Raw genomic sequence first — 26,481 nt, forward strand, 5'->3', positions numbered from 1 at the left:
GTGTCAGGTTTCCTCCATACATGACGCTTTGCACTCAGGCCAAAGAGTTCAATCTTGGTTTCATCAGACCAGAGAATCTTGTTTCTCATGGTCAGAGTCCTTTAGGTGCCTTTTGACAAACTCAAAGCAGGCTGCCATGTGCCTTTTACTGAGGAGTGTCTTCCATCTGGCCACTCTACCATAAAGGCCTGATTGGTGGAGTGCTGCAGAGATGGTTGTCCTTCTGGAAGAACTTTGGAGCTCCTTCGAGTGACCATCGGAAAAGTCTTGGTTGTTCAACACTTCTTCCATTTAAGAATGATGGAGGCCACTATGTTCTTGGGGACCTTCAATGTTGCAGAAATGTTTTGATGTCCTTCCCCAGATCTGTGCCTCGACACAATCCTGTCTCTGAGCTCAACGGACAATTCCTTATAGACAGTTGTATGCCTTTCCAAATCATGTCGAATCAATTGAATTTACCACAGGTGGACTCCAATCAAGTTGTAGAAACATCTCAAGGATGATCAATGGAAACAGGATGTACCTGAGCTCAATTTCGAGTCTCAAAGCAAAGGGTCTGAATACTTGCGTAAATAAGGTATTTCTGTTTTCACTTTGTCATTATGGGGTAGTGTGTGTAGATTGAGGAGGATAAATATTAATTAAATCCATTTTAGAATAAAGCTGTAATGTAACAAAATGGAAAAAGTCAAGGGGTCTGAATACTTTCCGAATGCACTGTTGGGGATGCAACATTCTCATCTCTGTAGATTTTACCGTGAAGAGACAGAATCACTAGATAATTTATTCTGGTATTGCGCCTATGTAGCTTTTTCTGGTCACAGGTTTAGGATTGGTTAAAAAATCCCAACATTCACTTAAAATGAACCTTACAAATACCAGTGTTGGGTGATTTTGGAAAGCTGTAGTCAATCAATCAATAATATAATAATACTCGTAGGAAAGGTTTTCATCTTTAGCTCACAATCTGTGGATACTATGCGATTAGAAAGGTTAAAAATGAATGTACAACAACACAATTGAAAACTATATGGCACATGGTGGGGTGGGATTAAATACAGTTTAAGTCAGAAGTTTACATACACTTAGGTTGGAGTCATTAAAACTTGTTTTTCAACCACTCCACAAATTTCTTGTTAACAAACTATAGTTTTGGCAAGTCAGTTAGGACATCTACTTTGTGCATGACAAGTCATTTTTCCAACAATTGTTTACAGACAGATTATTTCACTTATAATTAACTGTATCACAATTCCAGTGGGTCGAAGTTTAAGTACACTAAATTAACTGCCTTGAAACAGCTTGGAAAATTCCAGGAAATGATGTCATGGCTTTAGAAGCTTTTGATAGGCTAATTGACATAATTTGAGTCAATTTGTGCTGTGGATGTATTTCAAGGCCTACCTTCAAACTCGGTGCCTCTTTGCTTGACATCATGGGAAAATCAAAAGAAATCAGTCAAGACCTCAGAAAAAAATTGTAGACCTCCATAAGTCTGGTTCATCCTTGGAAGCAATTTCCAAATGCCTAAAGGTACCACGTTCATCTGTACAAACAATAGTACGCAAGTATAAACACCATGGGACCACGCAGGCGTCATACCGCTGAGGAAGGAGACGCGTTCTGTCTCCTAGAGATGAACGTACTTTGGTGCGAAAAGTGCAAATCAATTCCAGAACAACAGCAAAGGACCCTGTGAAGATGCTGGAGGAAACGGATACAAAAGTATCTATATCCACAGTAAAACGAGTCCTATATCGACATAACCTGAAAGGCCGCTCAGCAAGGAAGAAGCCACTGCTCCAAAACCGCCATAAAAAAGCCAGACTACGGTTTGTAACTGCACATGGGGACAAAGATTGTACTTTTTGGAGCAATGTCCTCTGGTCTGATGAAACAAAAATAGAACTGTTTGGCCATAATGGCCATCATTATGTTTGGAGGAAAAAGGGGGACGCTTGCAAGCCGAAGAACACCATCCCAACTGTGAAGCACAGGGGTGGCAGCATCATGTTGTGGGGGTGCTTTGCTGCAGGAGGGACTGATGCACTTCACAAAATAGATGGCATTGTGAGGAAGGATAATTATATGGATATATTTGAAGCAACATCTCAAGACATCAGTCAGGAAGTTAAAGCTTGGTTGCAAATGGGTCTTCCAAATGGACAAGTTGTGGCAAAATGGCTTAAGGACAACAAAGTCAAGGTTTTGGAGTGGCCATCACAAAGCCCTGACCTCAATCCCATAGAAAATTTGTGGGCAAAACTGAAAAAGCGTGTGTGAGCAAGGAGGCCTACAAACCTGACTCAGTTACACCAGCTCTGTCAGGAGGAAAGTGCTAAACTTCACCCAACTTATTGTGGGAAGCTTGTGGAAGGCTACCTGAAACATTTGACCCAAGTTAAACAATTTAAAGGCAATGCTACCAAATACTAATTGAGTGTATGTAAACTTCTGACCCACTGGGAATGTGATGAAAGAAATAAAAGCTGAAATAAATCATTCTCTCTACTATTATTCTGACATTTCACATTCTTAAAATAAAGTGGTGATCCTAACTGACCTAGGACAGGGAATTTTTACTAGGATTAAATGTCAGGAATTGTGAAAAAAACTGAGTTTAAAAGTACTCTGCTCAACGAAATAAAGAACACTAAAATTACACATCCTAGATCTGAATGAATGAAATAATCTTATTAAATACTTTTTTCTTTACATAGTTGAGTGTGCTGACAACAAAATCACACAAAAATAATCAATGGAAATCCAATTTATCAACCCATGGAGGTCTGGATTTGGAGTCACACTCAAATTTAAAGTGGAAAACCACACTACAGGCTGATCCAACTTTGATGTAATGTCCTTAAAACAAGTCAAAATGAGGCTCAGTAGTGTGTGTGGCCTCCACGTGCCTGTATGACCTCCCTATAACGCCTGGGCATGCTCCTGATGAGGTGGCGGATGGTCTCCTGAGGGATCTCCTCCCAGACCTGGACTAAAGCATCCGCCAACTCCTGGACAGTCTGTGGTGCAACGTGGCGTTGGTGGATGGAGCGAGACATGATGTCCCAGATGTGCTCAATTGGATTCAGGTCTGGGGAACGGGCGGGCCAGTCCATAGCATCAATGCCTTCCTCTTGCAGGAACTGCTGACACACTCCAGCCACATGAGGTCTAGCATTGTCTTGCATTAGGAGGAACCCAGGGCCAACCGCACCAGCATATGGTCTCACAAGGGGTCTGAGGATCTCATCTCGGTACCTAATGGCAGTCAGGCTACCTCTGGCGAGCACATGGAGGGCCGTGCGGCCCCCCCAAAGAAATGTCACCCCACACCATGACTGACCCACAGCCAAACCGGTCATGCTGGAGGATGTTGCAGGCAGCAGAATGTTCTCCTCAGCGTCTCCAGACTGTCACGTCTGTCACATGTGCTCAGTGTGAACCTGCTTTCATCTGTGAAGAGCACAGGGCGCCAGTGGCAAATTTGCCAATCTTGGTGTTCTCTGTCAAATGCCAAACGTCCTGCACGGTGTTGGGCTGTAAGCACAACCCCCACCTGTGGACGTCGGGCCCTCATACCACCCTCATGGAGTCTGTTTCTGACCGTTTGAGCAGACACATGCACATTTGTGGACTGCTGGAGGTCATTTTGCAGGGCTCTGGCAGTGCTCCTCCTGCTCCTCCTTGCACAAAGGTGGAGGTAGCGGTCCTGCTGCTGGGTTGTTGCCCTCCTACGGCCTCCTCCACGTCTCCTGATGTACTGGCCTGTCTCCTGGTAGAGCCTCCATGCTCTGGACACTACGCTGACAGACACAGCAAACCTTCTTGCCACAGCTCGCATTGATGTGCCATCCTGGATGAGCTGCACTACCTGAGCCACTTATGTGTGTTGTAGACTCTGTCTCATGCTTCCACTAGAGTGAAAGCACCGCCAGCATTCAAAAGTGACCAAAACATCAGCCAGGAAGCATAGGAACTGAGAAGTGGTCTGTGTTTACCACCTGCATAACCACTCCTTTATTGGGGGTGTCTTGCTAATTGCCTATAATTTCCACCTGTTGTCTATTCCATTTGCACAACAGCATGTGAAATTTATTGTCAATCAGTGTTGTTACATTGTGTTGTTAAAGTGTTCCCTTTATTTTTTTTCTCCACAACAGTATCTCGGACCTGCCTGGTGTGTTCCTTGTTCTTCATGATGCTCTCTGTGCTTTAAACGGACCTCTGAGACTATCACAGAGCAGGTGCATTTATACGGAGACTTGATTACACACAGGTGGATTCTATTTATCATCATTAGTCATTTAGGTCAACATTGGATAATTCAGAGATCCTCACTGAACTTCTGGAGAGAGTTTGCTGCACTGAAAGTAAAGGGGCTGAATAATTTTGCACGCCCAATTTTTCCGTTTTTTATTTGTTAAAAAAGTTTGAAATATACAATAAATTTCGTTCCACTTCATGATTGTGTCCCACTTGTTGTTGATTCTTCACAAAAAAATTACAGTTTTATATCTTTATGTTTGAAGCCTGAAATGTGGCAAAAGTTCAAGGGGGCCGAATATTTCGCAAGGCACTGTATTTAGCTAAGGGGTGTATGTAAACTTTCAACTGTAGCTTATGTTCGGTAATGTATTATTGTTACGTTCGGTAATGTATTATGGTACCTTCCTCCATCTTCTGCCAGCTTGCTACCTATGGCCCGACAAGCTGTCTGAACCTCACTGGACCCTTATGATCACTCGGCTAAGCATGCCTCTCCTTAATGTCAATATGCCTTGTCCATTGCTGTTCTGGTTAGTGTTTATTGGCTTATTTCACTGTAGAGCCTCTAGCCCTGCTCATTATACCTTATCCAACCTTTCAGTTCCACCACCCACACATGCTATGACATCTTTTGGTTTCAATTATGTTTCTAGAGAAAATATCTCTCTCATCATCACTCAATGCCTAGGTTTACCTCCACTGTATTCACATCCTACCATACCTTTTTCTGTACATTATACCTTGAAGCTATTTTATCGCCCCCAGAAACCTGCTCCTTTTACGCTCTATTCCGGACGTCATAGACGACCAATTCTCATAGCTTTTAGCCGTACCCTTATCCTGCTCCTCCTCTGTTCCTCTGGTGATGTAGAGGTGAATCCAGGCCCTGCAGTGCCTAGCTCCACTCCTATTCCCCAGGCGCTCTCTTTTAATGACTTCTGTAACCGTAATAGCCTTGGTTTCATGCATGTTAACATTAGAAGCCTCCCTAAGTTTGTTTTATTCACTGCTTTAGCACACTCTGCCAACCCGGATGTCCTAGCCATGTCTGAATCCTGGCTTAGGAAGTCCACCAAAAACTCAAATCTTCATCCCTAACTACAACATTTTCAGACAAGATAGAACGGCCAAAGGGGGCGGTGTTGCAATCTACTGCAGAGATAGCCTGCAGAGTTCTGTCCTACTATCCCAGTCTGTACCCAAACCATTTGAACTTCTACTTTTAAAAATCCATCTCTCTAAAAACAAGTCTCACCGTTGCCGCCTGCTATAGACCACCCTCTGCCCCCAGCTGTGCTCTGGACACCATATGTGAACTGATTGCCCCCCATCTATCTGCTAGGTGACCTAAACTGGGACATGCTTAACACCCCAGCCATCCTACAATCTAAGCTTGATGCCCTCAATCTCACACAAATTATCAATGAACCTAGCAGGTACCACCCCAAAGCCGTAAACACGGGCACCATCATAGATATCATCCTAACCAACTTGCCCTCTAAATACACCTCTGCTGTTTTCAACCAAGATCTCAGCGATCACTGCCTCATTGCCTGCATCCGTAATGGGTCAGCGGTCAAACGAACTCCACTCATCGCTGTCAAACGCTCCCTGAAACACTTCAGCGAGCAAGCCTTTCTAATCGACCTGGCCCGGGTATCCTGGAAGGATATTGACCTCATCCCGTCAGTAGAGGATGCCTGGTTTTTTTTTTTAAATGCCTTCCTCACCATCTTAAATAAGCATGCCCCATTCAAGAAATTTAGAACCAGGAACAGATATAGCCCTTTGTTTTCTCCAGACCTGACTGCTCTTAACCAACACAAAAACATCCTGTGGCGTTCTGCATTAGCATCGAACAGCCCCGTGATATGCAACTTTTCAGGGAAGTAAGAAACCAATATACACAGGCAGTTAGAAAAGCCAAGGCTAGCTTTTTCAAGCAGAAATTTGCTTCCTGCAACACAAACTCAAAAAAGTTCTGCGATACTGTAAAGTCCATGGAGAATAAGAACACCTCCTCCCAGCTGCCCACTGCACTGAGGATAGGAAACTATGTCACCACCGATAAATCCACTATAATTGAGAATTTCAATAAGCATTTTTCTACGGCTGGCCATGCTTTCCACCTGGCAACCCCTACCACGGTCAACAGCACTGCACCCCCCACAGCTACTCGCCCAAGCCTTCCTCATTTCTCCTTCTCCCAAATCCAGTCAGCTGATGTTCTGAAAGAGCTGCAAAATCTGGACCCCTAAAAATCAGCTGGGCTAGACAGTCTGGACCCTTTCTTTCTAAAATTATCTGCCGAAATTGTTGCAACCCCTATTACTAGCCTGTTCAACCTCTCTTTCGTGTCGTCTGAGATTCCCAAAGATTGGAAAGCAGCTGCGGTCATCCCCCTCTTCAAAGGGGGGGACACTCTTGACCCAAACTGCTACAGACCTATATCTATCATACCCTGCCTTTCTAAGGTCTTCGAAAGCCAAGTCAACAAACAGATTACCGACCATTTCGAATCCCACCGCACCTTCTCCGCTATGCAATCTGGTTTCAGAGCTGGTCATGGGTGCACCTCAGCCACGCTCAAGGTCCTAAACAATATCGTAACCGCCATCGATAAGAAACAATACTGTGCTGCCGTATTCATTGACCTGGCCAAGGCTTTCGACTCTGTCAATCACCACATCCTCATTGGCAGACTCAATAGCCTTGGTTTCTCAAATGATTGCCTTGCCTGGTTCACCAACTACTTCTCTGATGGAGTTCAGTGTGTCAAATCGGGTGGCCTGTTGTCCGGGCCTCTGGTAGTCTCTATGGGGGTGCCACAGGGTTCAATTCTTGGGCCAACTCTTTTCTCTGTATACATCAATGATGTCGCTCTTGCTGCTGGTGAGTCTCTGATCCATCTCTACACAGACGACATCATTCTGTATACTTCTGGCCCTTCTTTGGACACTGTGTTAACCCTCCAGACGAGCTTCAATGCCATACAACTCTCCTTCCGTGGCCTCCAACTGCTCTTAAATACAAGTAAAAACTAAATGCATGCTCTTCAACCGATCGCTGCCTGCACCTGCCCGCCCGTCCAGCATCACTACTCTGGACGGTTCTGACTTAGAATATTTGGACAACTACAAATACCTAGGTGTCTGGTTAGACTGTAAACTCTCCTTCCCGACTCACATCAAACATCTCCAATCCAAAGTTAAATCTAGAATTGGCTTCCTATTTCGCAATAAAGCATCCTTCACTCATGCTGCCAAACATACCCTTGTAAAACTGACCATCCTACCGATCCTCGACTTCGGCGATGTCATTTACAAAATAGCCTCCAATACCTTACTCAATAAACTGGATGCAGTCTATCAATGACTGGAACGAACTACAAAAATCTCTGAAACTGGAAACACTTATCTCCCTCTCTAGCTTTAAGCACCAGCTGTCAGAGCAGCTCACAGATCACTCTACCTGTACATAACCCATCTATAATTTAGCCCAAACAACTTCCTCTTCCCCTACTGTATTTATTTATTTTGCTCCTTTACACCCCATTATTTCTATTTCTACTTTGCACTCTCTTCCACTACAAATCTACCATTCCAGTGTTTTACTTGCTATATTGTATTTACTTTGCCACCATGGCCTTTTTTGCCTTTACCTCCCTTATCGCACCTCATTTGCTCACATTGTATATAGGCTTATTTTTCTACTGTATTATTGACTGTATGTTTGTTTTACTCCGTGTGTAACTCTGTGTTGTTGTATGTGTCAAACTGCTTTGCTTTATCTTGGCCAGGTCGCAATTGTAAATGAGAACTTGTTCTCAACTTGCCTACCTGGTTAAATAAAGGTGAAATAATTATTTATTTCTTAAATGTATTATTGTTCGGTAATGTATTATTGTTTTGTGATTGCTGTATATCAATCAAATTTATAAAGCCCTTTTTACATCAGCAGGTGTCACAAAGTGCTATACAGAAAGCCAGCCTAAAACCCCAAACAGCAAGCAATGCAGATATATAAAAGTACCATGTATGTAAAAGGTATATGTTGCAGAAAAGATGTAAAAACCAAAAAAGATGTGTCCTCCTAAGAGGAGGGCGGGTTAATAAAAAAAAAATATATATAAAGTTTGAAAAGTAAAATTGCGTGTTGTCACAGTAGGGCTGGGCAATAGGGCCTAAAACTATTGCAATGTGTTTTCTCTAAATAAGCTGTGTTGCACAATTTAAAGGTCAAGTACACTGCATTTAAGACAGTCAGCAATACCATAATGAATTTAGAGCTTTTGGAATTATACTAGGCTGAATATATTCCTTCCACAACCATAAGACCCACTAATAATTACATTATTTCATCAAAATAGTTGTACCTGCTTTATTTGCGATAATCACTGATCTGGCTTTCAGGTCTGTCTATAACAATGCCAGTTATGTTACAAATGTAACCAGAACCATGCATATTGCACATTCACTAATAATGTAGCCGACACCGGTGTCATAAACTCTAAAGGATAAGCCCACGCGCTAGTGAGTAGCCAGCTAATATTTTTATTTTAATCCAATTTGGATCTAGGTATAATTTCACAAGCTCTGAATTCAGCTAACACGCAAAACAGTTGAATTGTTATGAACACAACCTTCTGTCCTTGTCCAACTGTTTGAACAGAATGCTAGCCTGTCCACTTTGTTCAGATGTTGAAATCAAGTGGCCTACCTTATTTCTCAGAATAAAAACAAATAGCCAATTCCTTATATAATTGTTTTATGCTTTTTGCACATTTTTAAAACACACTAAAAAGCTAGTATAACAAACTTTGTTTGACTAAAATGCTGCTAGCTATACGTGGTAGCGTAAAGTACGCGACAAACTGAGCATTCATTTTCCAGAATGAATGTTCATTGGTACATCCGTTTGATTAATGTCTGCTCTGCTTGAAATTTGAGGAGTTGAAACATAACCTTTCGAACCATACCCTGTTTAACTTCTCCTCTATTACATTAAAATAATGTATCCATGTGTTTCCGTGTCCATATGACCAATTCTGTTGGACCAAACCTCAAATGCAAATAGGGAGTTGAAACCGTTTGTTAGAGTGGAAGAAGTGATCTCATCTTTGTTGTTATGAGTGGTGGAGGGAGGGGCTTGGGAGAAAGAGGCAAAGCGAGTGATTTCACTCTCCAAAATCTGTCCAAAATAAGCCCAATGCATTTCTATGCGCTTATTTTGAACCTAAACTCCCTTTGTTAGAGCGGCGACATTAGCATTTTTTCATTATATACAGATATCTGGTGTAAATGGGAAGGTGCAAAAGGCAACATGAGAACAAGCGAACATAAACGCTCATAAAAACGAAAAATACAACAAACCTCAATTCTGCGATACAGGCATTTGGAATGTCGCGCAAAAACATAAAATCTAAATAATCAAATACATTTTATGTATCCCCCAGCCCTATGTCACGATATCTTTCCAGCAACTAGGTCTACAAGGTGAATGAGATTTGAATGGTGTTTTGAATTGAAAGCATATTAGCCCATGATTGAAAGAATCTCTGGCTCAATCTCTTGCTAATTTGTTTATTTTGTTGTGGATTTTGGAACACATTGCTTTTTCTGTACGCAAAGTAAATGTCTGTGAATAGCAGCCAAAATATATATCTAATCGTGTGTGTGTGTGTGGTTCCAGGGTGTGTGAGCTGTTACAAGGAGGTGCTGTGATGAACAAGAGCTACCAGCCCCACGAGGCCCACATTCCCTACCTGCTGCAGCTATTCATCGACTACAACCTGTACGGCATGAACATGGTCAACCTGGGAGCTGTCAAGTTCCGCCGGAGCCAGCAGTGCAAAGGTAAGGGACGCTCTGGTGGTACACATCTAGGATCAGTGCCCCCCCCCCCCAATCATAACCTAAACAATTAGTGGGGGTGCTAATGAGATTTACACTTTTTCTCTTGTAGTTCTTCTGCATCTTCTTGAATGTGTGGGGGGGGTACTTTTTAATGCAGTTATTGATATTACTGTTGACTGTTAGTGTTAGATGTGGTTTATATTACTGTTGACTGTTAGTGTTAGATGTGGTTTATATTACTGTTGACTGTTAGTGTTAGATGTGGTTTATATTACTGTTTACCAGGGGTTGGAACCGGTTCATGGAACAGAACCATAAAACAAAAAATAACGAAAAATGTTAAAGGAAAAGAATCAGGACCGGGAGTGGAAAGGTTATTTTGGCCAAGGGGAAATGCTTAGTAATAGGGATGTAGACAAATTTGTTTACTACATTTTAGAGAAATACGTTTTTGGTGCGTATGGAACATTTCTGGGATCTTTTATTTCAGTTAAAAAACATGAGCTGGCGCACCCTAAATAAATTAATTTTATGTAGAGGTGCTGACTAACGGAGAATTAACTATAAGCTATAAAAAATAAAGAGTCGCACACTCTCTATATATTTATTGGGTAAATCGCCAGCGTTTTGGCAGTGATTTACCCAGTAAATTACTGGGAATATATATATATATATATATATATACTGCTCAAAAAAATAAAGGGAACACTTAAACAACACACCCTAGATCTAAATGAAAGAAAAAAATCTTATTAAATACTTTTTTCTTTACATAGTTGAATGTGCTGACAACAAAATCACACAAAAATAATCAATGGAAATCCAATTTATCAACCCATGGAGGTCTGGATTTGGAGTCACACTCAAAATTAAAGTGGAAAACCACACTACAGGCTGATCCAACTTTGATGTAATGTCCTGAAAACAAGTCGAAATGGGGCTCAGTAGTGTGTGTGGCCTCCACGTGCCTGTATGACCTCCCTACAACGCCTGGGCATGCTCCTGATGAGGTGGCGGATGGTCTCCTGAGGGATCTCCTCCCAGACCTGGACTAAAGCATCCGCCAACTCCTGGACAGTCTGTGGTGCAACGTGGCGTTGGTGGATGGAGCGAGACATGATGTCCCAGATGTGCTCAATTGGATTCAGGTCTGGGGAACGGGCGGGCCAGTCCATAGCATCAATGCCTTCCTCTTGCAGGAACTGCTGACACACTCCAGCCACATGAGGTCTAGCATTGTCTTGCATTAGGAGGAACCCAGGGCCAACCGCACCAGCATATGGTCTCACAAGGGGTCTGAGGATCTCATCTCGGTACCTAATGGCAGTCAGGTGAGCACATGTAGGGCTGTGCGGCCCCCCAAAGAAATGCCACCCCACACCATGACTGACCCACCGCCAAAGCGGTCATGCTGGAGGATGTTGCAGGCAGCAGAACGTTCTCCACGGCATCTCCAGACTCTGTCACGTCTGTCACATATGCTCAGTGTGAACCTGCTTTCATCTGTGAAGAGCACAGGGCGCCAGTGGCGAATTTGCCAATCTTGGTGTTCTCTGGCAAATGCCAAACGTCCTGCACGGTGTTGTGCTGTAAGCACAACCCCCACCTGTGGACGTCGGGCCCTCATACCACCCTCATGGAGTCTGTTTCTGACCGTTTGAGCAGACACATGCACATTTGTGGCCTGCTGGAGGTCATTTTGCAGGGCTCTGGCAGTGCTCCTCCTGCTCCTCCTTGCACAAAGGCGGAGGTAGCGGTCCTGCTGCTGGGTTGTTGCCCTCCTACGGCCTCCTCCACGTCTCCTGATGTACTGGCCTGTCTCCTGGTAGCGCCTCCATGCTCTGGACACTACGCTGACAGACACAGCAAACCTTCTTGCCACAGCTCGCATTGATGTGCCATCCTGGATGAGCTGCACTACCTGAGCCACTTGTGTGGGTTGTAGACTCCGTCTCATGCTACCACTAGAGTGAAAGCACCGCCGGCATTCAAAAGTGACCAAAACATCAGCCAGGAAGCATAGGAACTGCGAAGTGGTCTGTGGTCACCACCTGCAGAACCACTCCTTTATTGGGGGTGTCTTGCTAATTGCCTATAATTTCCACCTGTTGTCTATTCCATTTGCACAACAGCATGTGAAATGTATTGTCAATCAGTGTTGCTTCCTAAGTGGACAGTTTGATTTCACAGAAGTGTGATTGACTTGGAGTTACATTGTGTTGTTTAAGTGTTCCCTTTATTTTTGTTGAGCAGTACATGAGTGTGTGACTCTCTATCTTTTATGTCAGCTAATGAAACATGGGACCAACACTTTACACGTTTATATTTTTGTTCAGAATAACAAAAATGTATAATAAAAGAATCAGCTTTAAAAAAGAACAGAAAGTAACAATATAAACCGGTATTTGTTGGGTTCGAACCGGTTGTAGAACTTTATTTAGCTGGTCAGAAAGGTGGAAACGGACCAAAAAAGTTATGGTTCTGTTAAGAACGAAACGATTTGAAATTAATTTCGGTTTCAACTCCTGCTGTTGGTGTTAGATGTGATTGATATTACTTTTAGTGTTAGATGTGGTTGATATTACTGTTAGATGTGATTGATATTACTGTTAGTTGTGGTTGATATTACTGTTAGATGTGGTTGATATTACTGTTACTGTTAGATGTGGTTGATGTTACTGTTAGATGTGGTTGATATTACTGTTAGATGTGGTTGATATTACTGTTAGATGTGGTTGATATTAATGTTACTGTTAAATGTGGTTGATATTACTGTTAGATGTGGTTGATATTACTGTTAGATGTGGTTGATATTACTGTTAGATGTGGTTGATATTACTGTTAATGTGGTTGATATTAATGTTACTGTTAAATGTGGTTGATGTTACTGTTAGATGTGGTTGATATTACTGTTAGATGTGGTTGATATTACTGTTAGATGTGGTTGATATTACTGTTAATGTGGTTGATATTAATGTTACTGTTAAATGTGGTTGATATTACTGTTAGATGTGGTTGATATTACTGTTAGATGTGGTTGATATTACTGTTAGATGTGGTTGATATTAATGTTAGATGTGGTTGATATTACTGTTAGTGTTAGATGTGGTTGATATTACTGTTACTGTTAATGTGGTTGATATTAATGTTACTGTTAAATGTGGTTGATATTACTGTTAGATGTGGTTGATATTACTGTTAGTGTTAGATGTGGTTGATATTACTGTTAGATGTGGTTGATATTACTGTTAGATGTGGTTGATATTACTGTTAGATGTGGTTGATGTTACTGTTAGATGTGGTTGATGTTACTGTTAGATGTGGTTGATATTACTGTTAGATGTGGTTGATATTACTGTTAGATGTGGTTGATATTACTGTTAGATGTGGTTGATATTAATGTTAGATGTGGTTGATATTACTGTTAGATGTGGTTGATATTAATGTTAGATGTGGTTGATATTAATGTTAGATGTGGTTGATATTAATGTTAGATGTGGTTGATATTAATGTTAGATGTGGTTGATATTACTGTTAGATGTGGTTGATATTACTGTTAGATGTGGTTGATATTAATGTTAGATGTGGTTGATATTACTGTTAGATGTGGTTGATATTACTGTTAGATGTGGTTGATATTACTGTTACTGTTAGATGTGGTTGATATTAATGTTAGATGTGGTTGATATTAATGTTACTGTTAGATGTGGTTGATAATACTGTTAGATGTGATTGATGTTACTGTTAGATGTGGTTGATATTACTGTTAGATGTGATTGATGTTACTGTTAGATGTGGTTGATATTACTGTTAGATGTGGTTGATGTTACTGTTAGATGTGGTTGATATTACTGTTACTGTTAGATGTGGTTGATATTACTGTTAGATGTGGTTGATATTACTGTTAGATGTGGTTGATGTTACTGTTAGATGTGATTGATATTACTGTTAGATGTGGTTGATATTACTGTTAGATGTGGTTGATGTTACTGTTAGATGTGGTTGATATTAATGTTACTGTTAGATGTGGTTGATGTTACTGTTAGATGTGGTTGATGTTACTGTTAGATGTGGTTGATGTTACTGTTAGATGTGGTTGATGTTACTGTTAGATGTGATTGATATTACTGTTAGATGTGGTTGATATTACTGTTAGATGTGGTTGATATTACTGTTAGATGTGGTTGATGTTACTGTTAGATGTGATTGATATTACTGTTAGATGTGGTTGATGTTACTGTTAGATGTGGTTGATGTTACTGTTAGATGTGGTTGATGTTACTGTTAGATGTGATTGATATTACTGTTAGATGTGGTTGATGTTACTGTTAGATGTGGTTGATATTACTGTTAGATGTGGTTGATGTTACTGTTAGATGTGATTGATATTACTGTTAGATGTGGTTGATATTACTGTTACTGTTAGATGTGGTTGATATTACTGTTAGATGTGGTTGATATTACTGTTAGATGTGGTTGATGTTACTGTTAGATGTGGTTGATATTACTGTTAGATGTGGTTGATGTTACTGTTAGATGTGGTTGATATTACTGTTAGATGTGGTTGATATTACTGTTAGATGTGGTTGATGTTACTGTTAGATGTGGTTGATATTACTGTTAGATGTGGTTGATATTACTGTTAGATGTGGTTGATATTACTGTTAGATCAAATAAAATTTATTTTTATATAGCCCTTCGTACATCAGCTGATATCTCAAAGTGCTGTGCAGAAACCCAGCCTAAAACCCCAAACAGCAAGCAAAGCATGTGAAAGAAGCACGGTGGCTAGGAAAAACTCCCTAGGAAAAACTCCCTAGAAAGGCCAAAAACCTAGGAAGAAACCTAGCCTGGTTCCTCTCTATGAGGGGTGGCCAGTCCTCTTCTGGCTGTGCAGGGTGGATATTATAACAGAACATGGTCAAGATGTTAAAATGTTAAAATGTTCATAAATGACCAGCATGGTCAAATAATAATAATCATAGTAGTTGTCGAGGGTGCAACAAGCACGTCCGGTGAACAGGTCAGGGTTCCATAGCCGCAGGCAGAACAGTTGAAACTGGAGCAGCAGCACGGCCAGGTGGACTGGGGACAGCAAGGAGTCATCATACCAGGTAGTCCTGAGGCATGGTCCTAGGGCTCAGGTCCTCCGAGAGAAAGACAGAAAGAGAGAAAGAGAGAATTAGAGAGAGCATATTTAAATTCACACAGGACACCGGATAAGACAAGAGAAATACTCCAGATGTAACAGACTGACCCTAGCCCCCCGACACATAAACTACTGCAGCGTAAATACTGGAGGCTGAGACAGGAGGGATCAGAAGACCCTGTGGCCCCATCCGATGATACCCCCGGACAGGGCCAAACAGGCAGGATATAACCCCACCCACTTTGCCAAAGCACAGCCCCCACACCACTAGAGGGATGTCTCCAACCACCAACTTACCGTCCTAAGACAAGGCCGAGTATAGCCCACAACGATCTCCGCCATGGCACAACCCAAGGGGGGGCGCCAACCCAGACAGGAAGACCACGTCAGTGACTCAACCCACTCAAGTGACGCACCCCTCCCATGGACGGCATGGAAGAACACCAGTAAGCCAGTGACTCAGCCCCTGTAATAGGGTTAGAGGCAGAGAATCCCAGTGGAAAGAGGGGAACCGGCAAGGCAGAGACAGCAAGGGCGGTTCGTTGCTCCAGCCTTTCCGTTCACCTTCACACTCCTGGGCCAGACTATACTTAATCATAGGACCTACTGAAGAGATAAGTCTTCAGTAAAGACTTAAAGGTTGAGACTGAGTCTGCGTCTCTCACATTGGTAGGCAGACCATTCCATAAAAATGGAGCTCTATAGGAGAAAGCCCTACCTCCAGCCGTTTGCTTAGAAATTCTAGGGACAATTAGGAGGCCTGCGTCTTGTGACCGTAGCGTACGTGTAGGTATGTACGGCAGGACCAAATCGGAAAGATAGGTAGGAGCAAGCCCATGTAATGCTTTGTAGGTTAGCAGTTAAACCTTGAAATCAGCCCTTGCCTTAACAGGAAGCCAGTGTAGGGAGGCTAGCACTGGAGTAATATGATCACATTTTTTGGTTCTAGTCAGGATTCTAGCAGCCGTATTTAGCACTAACTGAAGTTTATTTAGTGCTTTATCCGGGTAGATGTGGTTGATATTAATGTTACTGTTAGATGTGGTTGATGTTACTGGTAGTGTTAGATGTGGTTGAGGACTATGTAGTTGCAGCATGTCCAGTCATAACAGATGAAGGCTGTTTTCTGCTCTGATGGACAGACAACCCAGGCTACAGAGCCACCTCCTCCACCGGGCTCTGGCTCTGTGGGGAGGCTGTAAGGGAGGACAAGGAGAGAGGGAAAGCTGCCATGCTTTGTGTCATGATGTATTAGTACATTTCTTTACAATGGCCTTGAGATGCCTCTGCTGCTTCTCTAGCTCACACCATCTATCTCACACAGGTGTACACACACACACACCTCCTTGTCCTGCTACCCAATGCATCCTGGTCAGTGTGGAATTTTTGAAAGAGTGCCAACCAGATGACACCCTGGCTTTTCAACGACCTGACCGTATAGATAGACTAGAGAATGTTTTAATCATAAAGCTCTACAATGACAGTGCTTTGAATAGTACACCTTGCAAACACACAGCAAAGCTTACAACAGAAGGACAGATAAAGAGGGAGAACTAGAAGCAATGGGGTGCCGGCCAGGTGGCAGCCCCCCTCCAGCCCTGAAAATAGACTAGAGGAGTAACTCTTAGCTCCTGCCTCCTGCACATTCTCCTGGAACCCCAGAGCATTCTGGAACACCGCCAGCCTGTTACAGACAATAAGTCATTATGCACAAGATTGAGAGATTCAGGCCACATCCCTGTATGTCACCCAATCCAGGAGCCTGAGGCCCATTCCTAGTAATATCATCAGTCTCTTCCTCTGTTTCACAGAGCTGGACAAACAAACACCCTGACGTCAATCTAAAGAAATAAATCAGTAAGGGCTTGGATATGGATCTGTTTACTTCTGACCTTTTGAACTCGGTCGTTTATTGAACTTGTACTTTACACAGCTGTTTAGTATTAATATGACCTCCCGCCTCTCCTCTGCCAACCAAAACAAAGCCGCAGCAACAAGCCAAGCTGGGACATTTGATATCTCCTAGTGAGAATGATAAAGTCGAGCCTGTAATCTGAGGGTTGAGGCCAGGGGGGGCGGTCAGACATGGACTCCCTACCTCCTACCTCCCTTCATCCCAGGAAGTGAACCTGAGAATCACAAGGTCCCTCAGTGGGAGGGAGATAGCGGTAGAACAGGGGAGGTATCTCCGTGGGAGTGGAGGATCAGGGAAGGTATCTCAGATCTGAGGGTTGAACTTGGCCTTGGCTTCACGCTCCACACCTTTTCTCTCCTGCCTGATGGCTGTGAATAAAGCGGCAGATAGGCCTTTTCTGTTTGATCTTGACAAAGGCTCAGTAAGTGCTAATCCTGAGCCAAGATGGGACAGGTATCTCTACTCTGCACTGCTCTTCATGCCAGCGGAGGCAGAACCCAGCATCACACCACCAGGCATGGAAGGGTTCATGAATCGGCCAGGAACTCCCCCCAGACAAAGAGCGGGCTTGAATGTTAAATCCACCTCTGGATTTCATGCAATCAATGGAAAAGGAGTTGATAAGAACTAAAAAGTAGAAAGAGAGCAAAGCGCTGTGACAATGTTTACATACGTTTTAGTATTGTTCCAACTTCAAAGTGAGTTTGTAATCTGGGATGAAGACGATGACAGACATTTGGAAACCCGGTGTAAAAATCTGTGTAGATCCAAATCAATTTGAAATACTGAGCTGGTATGCTTTTTTAGTCTTGCTGTATGTTGAAAGCACAATGTTTGGACTGTCTCAGCAATAAAATCTCCTCAGATTGACTTCCAACACATGACTCACATTGGTGTGTGTGTGTGTGTGTGTGTGTGTGTGTGTGTGTGTGTGTGTGTGTGTGTGTGTGTGTGTGTGTGTGTGTGTGTGTGTGTGTGTGTGTGTGTGTGTGTGTGTGTGTGTGTGTGTGTGTGTGTCTATGTAACAGAGGGGTCTCCCCCAGATCGCCAGGGCTTCCGCAGCAGACCCAGCACCAGACCCTTGAAGAGCCCCTGTACCTCCAAACTGGGTGACAGTACCCTGGGAGGCGCGTTTGTCCGCTGGCAGGAGGATGCCACACCCTGGTGAGCTACACCTGCTCAGACGGGCTCCATTCACATGTTGTGGGCCTCTACGGTGTCAGAGTTTTAACGCTTGTTTCTACATGATAACTGTGGTTTCTTTTTCTGTGTAAGGTTGATTTGATCTCTCGCACCCTCCTCAATTCCATTCAAGGGTTTTATTGGCATGGGAAACGTATATTAACTTGCCAAAGCAAGTGAAGTAGATAATAAACAAAAGTGAAATAAACAATACAAATTAACAGTAAACATTACACTCACAGAAGTTCCAAAAGAATAATGTCATTTCAAATCTCATTATGTCTATATACACTCTGTCTCTCTGTGTCTCTCTCTCTCTGTCTCTCTGTCTCTCTCTCTCTCTGTCTCTCTCTCTGTCTCTCTCTCCTGTCTCTCTCTCCGTCTCTCTCTCTCTGTCTCTCTCTGTCTCTCTCTCTCTCTCTCTCTCTGTCTCTCTCTCTGTCTCTCTCTCTCTGTCTCTCTCTCTGTCTCTCTCTCTCTATCTCTGTGATGTAGTTCTCTAGTCCTGGAGGATGTGGAGAAACAGAGTACGTGTGAGCTGGAGGCAGATGCTGTGGCTGCAGACATCCTCAACCGTCTGGAGATAGACAGTAAGGACAACAAACTTGAACACCTTTTTTTGTCATAGATCAAACAGTCAACCAGTCAGGCAGACACGGTCGGCGCACACCATGAGAGCCTGAGGGAGGGGATGGCTACTGACTCACTCCCGCTCTGACTATGTAACACAGTTGAGTGATGGTGGCTTTTCCACATTAGTGGTTGCCTCTCAAATGGCATTCTATTCCCTGTAGTGCACTACGTTTGACTAGAATCCCTAAAGGAGCCCTATAAAGGGAATAGGGTGCCATTTGGGGCGCAGCCTATGTGACACAGATGAGTGACGGAGGCCTTCTCCAGATAAAACGCTCTCAGTCTCTCACCACACTGCCAGGCTCCTGCTCTCCAGCACATTGGAGCATGAGATCAGTGACCATCCGGCCCAAAACAAACACTGTCCACTCACCCTATCTGTCTGCCTTCTGTCTGGAGAGGGGGGAGGGAGAGGGAATTGGAAACTGGGGTGTAGGGTGGAAGAGCATATTGAACTGAGAACTTAAAGCAAAAAGAAAACACTGTGTTTAGAACATGCAGAGACATGTATGAATATTCATCTGTTGCTAATTTCTCAATTCACAATGAACTCTTTTTACAGACTTCCTGCTATTCTTGATACATACTCGGAACAAAAGAAACAAAGTGATTGCATTTTTGATTGTGTTTTAGATTAGCTGTGCTCATAATATGGAGTGTTGGCAATGGACACACACAATTATCTGCACAAGGTAGAAAGAGGGGCACACCATGGCAGTCCACATATGTGGTCTTGGCACGTAGATTTTCCATCTGCCCCAAAAATGGATATACAAACTCTCTGTTGAAAAGGAAATGGTTGAAGACAGATTCTATGATTTTGAGTTTGTGCCTAGTTCTGAGTGGTTGGCTCTGGATCTATGATCTTTAACTTTGCTTTGTGTGAGTAGGGCTGTAACCGACAATTATGGACAAAAACCGTCAACTACAAAATGTATTGTCTTATTACATTTATTTTAGGAGAAGGGGGAATTCACTTTATACTACAGTAGATATAATTTACCCAAATGCAGTCTTTCATTTTTGCATCAAGTAGGTAAAGTTGGTAATCATTTTAAGAGCATCACAGTCAACAGGAGAATCTTTATTTCCAAAAGTTCTAAGCAGTCAAAACCATGAGTTAAAAAAAATCAAATAACAGGGGTGTCTCCAAAGCTGTGCTGGATTCATATGTTGTAGATCATTTTCTATATAATATATCTCTAAGGACAATTATGACAATAACGGTGACAATGAATCATTACCCCAAATTCTATAATTGTCACATTCCTATGTGTGCGTCAATGTTCTCTTCTTGAAAAAGGCCTTCATCCTACTGACGGTAGATAAAAGGATAGAGTGGGAAGTGCAGAGGTTTATGTATGTGTGTGTGTGTGTGTGTGTGTGTGTGTGTGTGTGTGTGTGTGTGTGTGTGTGTGTGTGTGTGTGTGTGTGTGTGTGTGTGTAGATCAGATTGGCAGGAACCCTGGCCTGCAGGTCATCTGGGAGGACGAGAAGCAGAGACGACGAGAGAAGAACCAGTCATCTCAGATCGAGACCCCACAGTCACAGGGTGAGTGAACCAACCAGTCATCTCAGATCGAGACCCCACAGTCACAGGGTGAGTGAACCAGTCATCTCAGATCGAGACCCCACAGTCACAGGGTGAGTGAACCAACCAGTCATCTCAGATCGAGACCCCACAGTCACAGGGTGAGTGAACCAACCAGTCATCTCAGATCGAGACCCCACAGTCACAGGGTGAGTGAACCAACCAGTCATCTCAGATCGAGACTCCACAGTCACAGGGTGAGTGATGGACAGAGCTATACCTCCCCACAGCCCAATCCTCCATTAGTTAACACCACAGTTGAACTTCTAGCAGGTCTACATGCTCATTGACCGAATATACACTCAGTGGCCAGTTTATTAGGTACGACCCGTTCACGTAAATGGCTAAAAACAAGAAGAAGCGGCTCCACTGGACAATTGAGGAGTGGAAAAACATTGCCTGGTCCGACGAATCCTGGTTCCTGTTGAGTCATAATAATGGCTGAGTCAGGATTTGGTGTTAGCAGCATAAGTCCATGGCCCCATCCTGCCTGGTGTCAACGGTACAGGCTGGTGGAGGTGGTGTAATGGTGTGGGGAATGTTTTCCTGGCACACGTTAGGACCCATGATACCAATTGAGCAATGTTTCCATGCTCCAAAGAATTCCGGCTGTTCTGGAGGGAAAGGAGGGACCGACCCAGTACAACACTGAACAAAAATATAAACGCAACATGCAACAATTTCAAAGATTTTACTGAGTTACAGTTCATATAAGGAAATCAGTCAATTAAAATAAATTCATTACATATCTGGTGAGTATGCAGGCCATGGAAGAACTGAGACATTTTCAGCTTCCGGGAATTGTGTACAGATCCTTGTGACATGCAGCAGTGCACATTATCATGCTGAAACATGAGGTGATGGCAGTGGATGAATGGCACGACAATGGGTCTCAGGATCTCATCACAATATATTTGTGCATTCAGGTTGCCATCGATAAAATGCAATTGTGTTCGTTGTCCGTAGCTTATTCCTTCCCATACCATAACCCCACCTCCACTCTGTTCACAACGTTGACATCAGCAAACCACACGCCCACACGACACCATACACGCTGTCTGCCATCTGCCTGGTACAGTTGAAACTGGGATTAATCTGTGAAGAGCACACTTCTCCAGCGTGCCAGTGGTCATCAAAGGTGAGCATTTGCCCAATGAGGTCGGTTACGACGCCGAACTGCAGTCAGGTCAAGACCCTGGTGAGGACGATGAGCACGCAGATGAGCTTCCCTGAGATGGTTTCTGACAGCTTGTGGAGAAATTCTTCGGTTGTGCAAACACAGTTTCATCAGCTATCCGGGTGGCTGGTCTCAGACGATCCCTCAGGTGAAGAAGCTGGATGTGGAGGTCCTGGGCTGGCGTGGTTACACGTGGTCTGCGGTCGTAAGGCCGGTTAGACGTACTGCCAAATTGGAAATACCTACTAAACTGGTTACTGAGTGTGTATAGGACTATGCCGCAAAATGTGCCATCGTCTGCTTGTTGGAAAATGCTCAAAGTGAGCCGAGTTAATAAATAATCTAGTATTGTCTCTGTCAGGAATCATTCATATGTCTTGAGTCTGACTGTGTTCCATGTGCATCAGACATACATCAGCGTAATAATTAAACCGCTGACTGTGTTCCATGTGCATCAGACATACATCAGCGTAATAATTAAACCGCTGACTGTGTTCCATGTGCATCAGACATACATCAGCGTAATAATTAAACCGCTGACTGTGTTCCATGTGCATCAGACATACATCAGCGTAATAATTAAACCGCTGACTGTGTTCCATGTGCATCAGACATACATCAGTGTAATAATTAAACCGCTGACTGTGTTCCATGTGCATCAGACATACATCAGCGTAATAATTAAACCGCTGACTGTGTTCCATGTGCATCAGACATACATCAGCGTAATAATTAAACCGCTGACTGTGTTCCATGTGCATCAGACATACATCAGTGTAATAATTAAACCGCTGACTGTGTTCCATGCATTTTACAAGCGTTTCGCTACACCCACAATAACATCTGCTAAATCTGTGTATGTGACCAATAAAATGTGATTTTATTTGATGCTCCTCCAGATCGCAGGTTTGTCGCCTCGACGGAGAGCGAGAGAATCTTCATGAAGAGATTCAAGGAGATCCTGAAGGAAAATGAGTTTGATGTGTAAGTAAAAACTTTCACCCTCGATCTTGCTGTTTTTTTTACGTGGGCTAGGCTTATCACTTTCCCAGTCTTTAGGCTGTGCTTGGTTTGGAGAGTTTGGAATGGAGGCAGCAGGGCTGCTCTTTCAGCGTAAACATATGCTGCTTCCAATCTCGTTAGCACGATGATGTCTACCGCCGGAGACCACATAAATTGGGGTTTGAGAGAATTTACATCTGGTCTTTCTTTATGTTAAAACGTCCACTTATTTTCCCAATGCCTTTTTGGTTGTCTACTGTGTATGAGATGGTGACCGCATGTCTCTTCCTGGTTCATCTTAATGACCAGAGATGAGCGAGGAGGGAGGGTGTTGATTGGGTTACAGTGCTGTCTAGTATATCTCTGCTCCCTGCTCCCCCTTCTTTCTGAGCAGAAATCATTTCCTTAGATAAATAAAAGTCCAGTTGGTCCGGTGTGTGCTGTTACATCAGGTCCAGATAAGCTAAGTTGTTACCAATGGGAGGAAAATGAAACGGTTCTATCGAAGGTAGGTACAGGCCAGTATGGGAGCAGTTTGGACCTTGGCACAGGGACCCGTCTCCTCTCACCTGGCGGAGCTTTGTCTTGGCAGAACTGTGCCACACACACACACACACACACACACACACACACACACACACACACACACACCCAGCTCACAGCCCTCACTGGCTGACTGGCGCTCTTTCACATATACAAGTACAGTCTCTCTCGCACCGCACATTCTCTCTCTCTCGCGCGTGTTCTCTTTCTCTCGTGCCGCACGTTCTCTCTCGTGCCACACGTTCTCTCTCGCGCCACGCGATCTCTCTCTCTTGCGTGCGTTCTCTCTCTTACGCGCGCACGTTCTCTTTCTCTCGTGCCGCACGTTCTCTCTCGCGCCACGCGATCTCTCTCTCTCGCGTGCGTTCTCTCTCTCTTACGCGTGCACGTTCTCTTTCTCTTGCGCGCACACTATTATTCTACAATGTATAAAGAAAACCCCTTGAATGAGTAGGTGTCCAAACTTTTGACTGGTACTGTATATACTTCTTAATTCCATTCTTTTACTTTTAGATTTGTGTGTATTGTTGTGAATAGTTGGATACTACTACACTGTTGGAGCTAGAAACACAAGCATTTCGCTACACCCGCAATAACATCTGCTAAATATGTGTATGTAACCGATACAATTTTATTTTATTTTGATTTGATTTGTGTGTCTCTCTCTGTGTCTCTCTGTATCTCTATGTCCCTCTGATTGTAACCTCAGACAGGCTGTACTGCAGTAAGAACAGTAGGGCTGAAGGAATCCCCTGATACCTCCTAGGCTCCCCCTGTAGCCACAAAAGTCATTAGTGACGAGACTAATTAACAAAGAGTGAGACAGTCCTGCACACACAGGCCCATCTCTGGAGCACATCTGCACTCCTTCATCCGCCCTACAATGACAAATTATGATTTATTTTTTTTGTAGAGAAAGTGAAGTAGTGGTTAAAATATTTTTGGGGGCTAATTCCGGCATTGCTTGTTCCACCTTTTTGAGTTCCACCTTGCATGTTTTTCAATATTTAGTTGAGTTGCTAAGTAGTGAGTTGCTAAGCAATGCAAGGTTACAGCACGGAACAGAGCGGATGGCGGAGCCTGATGGTCAGAAAGCCTGTAGCCAAGAGGCATTTGGGGTAAATCCCAAAGAACCACTGGCCACTTGCCAGCTTTCCATTCATACCTCCTCCTACACACACTGTACACATACACTTGTTTCTCTCACTCTCCCTCTCTCACACACACACTGCAGCCATGTCTCCTGATTAAGACAAGGGATGCTAATAAAACCTGACTGCTGCAGCGCTGTCCCAGGAGCCCCGTCTGTGACTGGTGATAACCTTAGCAGTTAGATGCCCACAACAGTCTCCCTTATCTCCCTTTGAACTAATGCCTCTTTTTAAATAGGACTCAGTCTGGGTCTGTGGAGGGCGCGGCAGAGGAGCAGGATCCCTTCCCAGCTGAACTGTCTGTATACCCCGATGTCCTGACCCCAGAGCTGCTGCATTGTACACCAGCTAACCAGGTGGAGGTTCACAGAGACTCTCAGACTGGTGAGAGCAACAAATCTCCCTATCGACCCTCCACTACAATGTCTCTTTCTGCCAGAGAAGGTGGATTGACATTTGTCCTAATTCTCCCCTAACTTTCCTACTGTGACTGAATTTCAAGTGTGACACACAGTGTTGATCTACATTAGCCTAATCTGCTGGCTCAGTCTGCCAAGTCTCATGTAGGAACAGTGGACATGCCAGGGAGGCTAGGCGTCTGGCACACACAGAGAGCCAGGATGGAGTATGGCTGGGCCTCATGCTGAACCACTCCCTGTGTCATGTGTCCCAAATGGCACCCTATTCCCTATATAGTGCACTACTTTTGACCAGGGCACTATGTAGGGAATAGGCTGCCATTTGGGACACACACGCACTCTGTTTGTCAGTAATGATCATTTTCCCCATGTCTCGCTCTATCTCGCTCCCCCCACCCCCACCCCTCTCTTCCCTCCACTCAGACACTAAAAGGAACTGTGGTAAAGACCAGGGGGAGGCCATTGTGGATGAGGAGGCCATTCTGAGTCTGTTGGAAAGCAGCCAGACCTTCCTCCCCCTCTCCCAGAGATCCAACCACTCCCCCTTACTAGGTAGGCAAACAAACCTCACTGATTACTGTGTTCATTTGGTCTATAGAGAACAGCATATCCAACTGATCCTATGTCATTTTCATTTCAAAAATCTGTTTTTAATCAACATATTGTTTCTATGGCATAACTAGTGCCAGGAGATTGATCTGACCATATGACCTGACCAGGAAAAGCTCCGGGCCCTAGTTATAACTCCAGCCCATAAGCAAAGCATCTAAGTATGGAGCTGATTGACCTCAGAGGTAATTTCCCCTTACCATGTTGTGTTTGCTGTGTGCGTGTTGCAGATAGCAGCCGGGACCATGCCATGGTTGACCTGCTGGCAGGCCTGGAGGATGATGGGTACAGAGAAGCCCCTATGAGGCAGAACTCCCAGCATTCTCTGCCCGGGGGAGGGAGCACTCACTACAACAGTGACGAGGAGGAGGAGGGGCCAGAGCTAGAGAGGGAGGAGGCAGAACTCAGTCTGATGATGTCACAGAGATGGGACAGCGACCTTCCAGAACAGTCTCCTAGACAGAGGTGACTGATTTTTCTTTTCATTCTTTGCCTTGTTCTTTTTGCTCAATATGAACGAATTATGAGTTTAATAATAACTCATTAAATAAAGAAAACAAATCTAATTACAGCTTTCTTTGAAAAAATGCATGTCATCAATCTTGTGCCCCAGTTTTCATGCTTATTTCTTGAGGAGCTGGATTCCTCTTGTCACTTAATTCACATGATGGTAAACAGTAAACGCAGACGTTTGGCAGTCGGATGAAGGTCATCTGCGGTGAGCCGTGACTGTGAATAGTTTAAGCGACGCCTCATTGTTTAATCAATGTCTCTGTTACCTCCCTCTAGACCTGGTGTGAAGGATGCAGAGGAGAGCTTCAGTGACGAGCCCCAGGAATCCTCCGATGAGGAGATGGAAAGGAGGGGGGACAACTCTCTCTCTGCCAACCTGTCCATTCCTCAGCTGGACGGTGCTGCGGACGAGAACAGTGGTGAGTTATAAGAACGTAATGATAATAAACTACATATATCACATCTAAGAT

At 43.7% G+C, this 26,481-nt stretch overlaps 1 protein-coding gene across 2 annotated transcripts in view; it reads left to right on the forward strand.

Annotated features, from left to right (window-relative positions):
* LOC106571315 (DNA polymerase zeta catalytic subunit) overlaps positions 1–26,481 on the forward strand; it is a 99,061-nt gene that overhangs the window by 38,801 nt on the left and 33,779 nt on the right. The window contains exons 4-12 of one of the 2 annotated variants that reach the window (XM_014144240.2): positions 9,964–10,127; positions 18,220–18,355; positions 18,869–18,963; positions 20,454–20,558; positions 22,674–22,758; positions 24,709–24,854; positions 25,313–25,441; positions 25,729–25,963; positions 26,288–26,430. In XM_014144240.2, the coding sequence (XP_013999715.2) occupies positions 9,964–10,127; positions 18,220–18,355; positions 18,869–18,963; positions 20,454–20,558; positions 22,674–22,758; positions 24,709–24,854; positions 25,313–25,441; positions 25,729–25,963; positions 26,288–26,430 (1,238 nt within the window). Of the gene's footprint in view, positions 1–9,963; positions 10,128–18,219; positions 18,356–18,868; positions 18,964–20,453; positions 20,559–20,598; positions 20,747–22,673; positions 22,759–24,708; positions 24,855–25,312; positions 25,442–25,728; positions 25,964–26,287; positions 26,431–26,481 lie in introns of those variants that run through there. The other variant, XM_014144241.2, reaches the window with a different exon arrangement.

The sequence above is a fragment of the Salmo salar genome, chromosome ssa15, assembly GCF_905237065.1.
Source record: "Salmo salar chromosome ssa15, Ssal_v3.1, whole genome shotgun sequence".
Lineage (NCBI taxonomy): Eukaryota > Metazoa > Chordata > Actinopteri > Salmoniformes > Salmonidae > Salmo > Salmo salar.